This window comes from Ptiloglossa arizonensis, chromosome 11 (assembly GCF_051014685.1).
Source record: "Ptiloglossa arizonensis isolate GNS036 chromosome 11, iyPtiAriz1_principal, whole genome shotgun sequence".
Lineage (NCBI taxonomy): Eukaryota > Metazoa > Arthropoda > Insecta > Hymenoptera > Colletidae > Ptiloglossa > Ptiloglossa arizonensis.
This window is the reverse complement of record NC_135058.1, coordinates 8,051,770-8,056,024: the sequence shown is the minus strand read 5'-3', so window position 1 is coordinate 8,056,024 and position 4,255 is coordinate 8,051,770. Positions and strand designations below refer to the sequence as shown.

The following is a 4,255-nucleotide window of genomic DNA, read 5'->3' as shown; positions in this document are numbered from 1 at the left end:
TCAACTTTGCTCGACGATCATCGCCAAAGTTTTACGAGTATCATCAATTAATTTATTAAACCGACACGCTTGTAACTTAAATCTTCGATCCGTCACGATTAATTTCGAATTGAACGTTCGTCGTTGCGCGATTAACAAAGTTTTTGTTTTCCTTCCGCGAATAATATTTGCCGCCGCGCGTAGCAGTACATGGCAAATTTGCCAATTAAAATGGTCGCGTACCAAACTACAACGAAGAATAAGAGCGCCAAGAACACTACGACGTCCATGTCGCAACGTTGGTACCAAGGTTGTTGAGTCAAGCTGGAACGAAGATGGGGGGCACCCTTGTGACGAAGTACATACTCCGTCCACCAGATTAGGTTGTTCACTAAATCGTAGGGGTTGTCATTCATGGCTTCCTTGAGGCTGATCATGTTCTTTTTGTAACTGAAAATATCACAATGTGAATTATACTCGGTGGGAGATATTTATGGACAAACTGGAGGAACTGCGTTGCTTCAGCGAAAATGGAGAACAATATTGATCCTTGAATTCATTTCTACGTAACTTTTACCGTAGAGTTCATTCAAATTTTGTTCACTTTACATCGATCGACTCAAACGTCACGACGTATATTTCTTTCAACCAGAATACGCTAATACGATTCTAGGAATTGCGAAGAGTGTCGAGGAATTTTACGAAATATGAATCATGTGAGCCAACAGAACTCGCAATTCTATCAGCACTGATCCTTCTCCCAACTGTACATACTTACTCGTTGTTAGTTATGAACTCTATAATGGCGGCTTTCAACTCGTCTTTCTTCACGGTTCTGATATCAAAAGACTTTCCAACACCTAGATATTCCATTCTGGCCATTTGGTAGTCCTGGTCTGCCAATACCGGAAATCCTAGGAGAGGTACCGTGAAATGGATAGCTTCCTCGGTACTTTGCAGACCTCCTTGGGTCATGAACAGTTTGATGTTCGGATGTGCTGTAAAAATAAAATCGAAAGAAAGATCCAACCTTTCCGTCATCGATACGTACACGCGAAATAAAGTACAACTGTACCGAGAATGGTCTGTTGGGGGAACCAAGTCGAGATGAAGACGTTGTCCGACTTTTTCGGCAGTTCCTTCTCGAATTTCCACACTACTTTGTAAGGTAACTCAGCGAACACGTCGAGGAATACCTGCTGAATTTCTTTCGGTAGCTCGGCGCTCTTCGCGTTGGTACCGAGACTGAAGTAGATGATTTCCGAAGAATTTTTGGAATCGCTTTCTATGAAACGTTTCAAATCCTACGATCGTAAAACCGAAAGTAACGATACGCACGAAGTATGGTATGTGGTCGTCCCACAAATATTGCCTTTTCGAAGTTTGTAGATTGATTTCGTGTTTTATGACACGTACCTGGGTCATAGGTTCCGAGTTTTCGTTGATGTGGAACGAAGAGAAGGGAACTATGTTCGCCAGCCTGGGTCGAGCTGGCGTTAACATAGCAGGCTGATTGACGAACAGAACACTGGTGTTCTTTAATATGTCCGTGAGCTGGGGTACACCAGGGCCGAAGTACTTCTCGGCCAATTGTTGATGCGCCGGAAGAAGTTGATGGTAGCCGAAGTAGAGACTCTTGGACATGATCAGGAAATTTTTCAGTCTGTTCCAGAACGATAGATTCGGTCCCGTTCTCGATTCCATTTCCCAGGTGGACTCGTGCGAAGGCAGTATCAGCCCACCGAGCATATGCTCGTTGATCGAACTGACTCCCAACGAGCAGAGTCCTACAAGCGTGACTCGAACGATTTTACGAATTCTTGGGAGAATTTTTTAATCTCAAAATCACCGATGATGCTAACGACAACGACTGGGAATTCATTGTTTCGCAATATTTTCTCGATTCGTGACGAGAGACATTTTTCATCGCGTCTCGTATCCAGAAACTGAGACACGTGCCGCGAATGAACGCGAAAATTCCTGTCAATGTTGGTAACATTCGCTCGTTTGTGATTTTCCAACGGAAGGAAGAGAGACACGTACAAGGTGATTCTCTCGCCAGTGAATTCAAAGACAGTGTCCTCGCTCGAACATCCCAACGATAATTACGCGTTCGTGTGCAAGTCAGGAAATACGTGTCCATAATTCGAGAGACGAATCTCTGCGCTAAGATGAGTAAAAAATCTACCATGTACCTTGGTTTTCGAGTTATGGACGATCGAAGAAAATATTTAATGTTTCTCGAATGGTTTCGAATCAATTTTGTATCGTTCCTCGTAGATCGTATACAGTTTGGAATTGAAAAGATGACTCTGGATCGAGAGGAACGTGATACCACTTTACGGAGGTATGTACAGTTTTTACTCATCGTTAATTGGAGACCTTTGAAGGCTAACTGAAACATTCGACCCTGTGTGATTCTCGATTTCTTCCAGAGCTCGACTTCTCAGCTTCGCACAGTACATTGTTGGTAAATAGAAACTTTAAAGATCAAAGGGGACACTTTGAACAATTTCTTTGATCGTCAAAAACTCGAAAACTAAGATAGATATATAGTATACGTTCATAGAACATTTTTTACTCGTCTTAGTCCGTAAGTTCACCTCCCGAAGTACGGACAATTCGTTTCGAAACAATCTGCATAGTTGATCGTTGTATTTGTAACATCGATGAACCGAAAAGGGAACTCACACGAGACAGTCGTTGAAGTTGTTCGAGTTCACTGGCGAGAGAATCACCGCGTAGATCGGGTGTCGACGTATACCTATTAACGGAGCGTTGAATCTATAAGCGAAAGCGTATATAGAGGGCAGGAAGATGACCTCGGCCATCACCACGTCGAATTTTTCACTGCTACCGGGAGCGTAGAGCGCCTTGATCTCTGGCAGAGTCAACATTTTGTCTATGATGTCCACACCTGTGTCCCACAGATCGTTGTGCAGCACTTCCATCCATGATTCGTAATTGAATCGCGATCGCATGAACTTGATATGCTTCACGACTTTGTAACATTCCTTGATGTCGATCTGCTTGAAATTGGCAGAGTGATTCAAGTTGGTGATGATATCCGGGGTGACGAACACCACTTCGTGGCCGTGGTTGCTCAGGTCGAGCAGCAAACGTCGAAACGGTAGCTGATGACTGTAAGAAGGCGTGGGTATGATCGCCAGAATCCTGGCGCACTGTACTTGATTCACGATAAATAGGACACACACGAGCGAGAGTACGGTCGCGATGGCGAACTTCATGACGGCGGCCGGGGGCGTGCGAACTGTTACTGAATTTTACGAAACGTTCAATCTCGTTTTCGGCGAATATATATACGATAAACGTTACGATTACGCGTTATCAGTGTTACGCCACAATCTAAATTTGTTCACCCTGTTTCACAATATTTTTATCAGCCGTCGCAGAAATTAATCCGCGACGATAAACGCCGGATTCGGAGGCAAATACGCGACGAGATGGTTCACTTCGGTTCGAATTAGATACAGGAAGAAAGATGTAAGTTTCTAATGTTTCGTTGGATTTCGGTGCCAATGAATCGGAATTTCTCCGATTGAGAACAATCTCACGTTTCGCGATACGTACGAAACGTTTCGACGAAAGAGTTACTCTCCAAATTAATTCTACAAATTATTCTCACTTTCTCTTCAAAAGTTTGCTTCGAGGTTTCCAGTTAAACGTGTAAATGCTTCCATCGTGAACGATCGATGGACTGAATTTGATTCTACCGTTAAATAAATATTTAGCGATCTTTTGATCCATATTCCACGTATCTCTTTCGCAAATCTGTTCGCGAACCTCTTCGCTCGATTCACTTTCGCGCGAATCTGTAATTTTTCGAATCGTGGACGAATCGTTAATGATTAAGTATCAAAAAAGGTTTAATATGCAAGACGTTGAGTTAGATTTTACCATTGCAAACAATCAGCAACCCCTTCGAACCACCTTACACGTCCCTCTTTCGCGAGTACCTTTGCAAATCTCTTCACGAACCTCTTCGCTCGATCCATTTTCGCGCGAATCCGTAATTTTTCGAATCGTGGACGAATCGTTAACGATTAAGTATCAGAAAAGATTTAATACGCACGACGTTGAGTTAGATTCTACCATTGCAAACAATCAGCAACCCCTTCGAACCACGTTCCACGTCCCTCTTTCTCAAGTACCTCCGCGAACCTCTCCGCTCGATCCATTTTCGCGCGAATCCATAATTTTTCGAATCGTGAACAAATCGTCGACGATTAAGTATCAAGAAAGCAAGACGTTGAGT

General features: G+C 43.3%; 1 protein-coding gene across 1 annotated transcript; it reads right to left on the bottom strand.

Annotated features, from left to right (window-relative positions):
• LOC143152575 (UDP-glycosyltransferase UGT5-like) lies at window positions 1–3,747 on the bottom strand. The gene is made up of 8 exons (XM_076322874.1): window positions 3,626–3,747; window positions 3,360–3,532; window positions 2,744–3,256; window positions 1,396–1,766; window positions 1,055–1,283; window positions 758–977; window positions 190–429; window positions 1–82 (listed from the first exon to the last, which is right to left on the bottom strand). The coding sequence occupies exons 1-8, from the start codon at window positions 3,745–3,747 to the stop codon at window positions 1–3; spliced, it is 1,950 nt and encodes a 649-aa protein (XP_076178989.1).
• Between the last annotated feature and the right edge of the window lie 508 nt (window positions 3,748–4,255).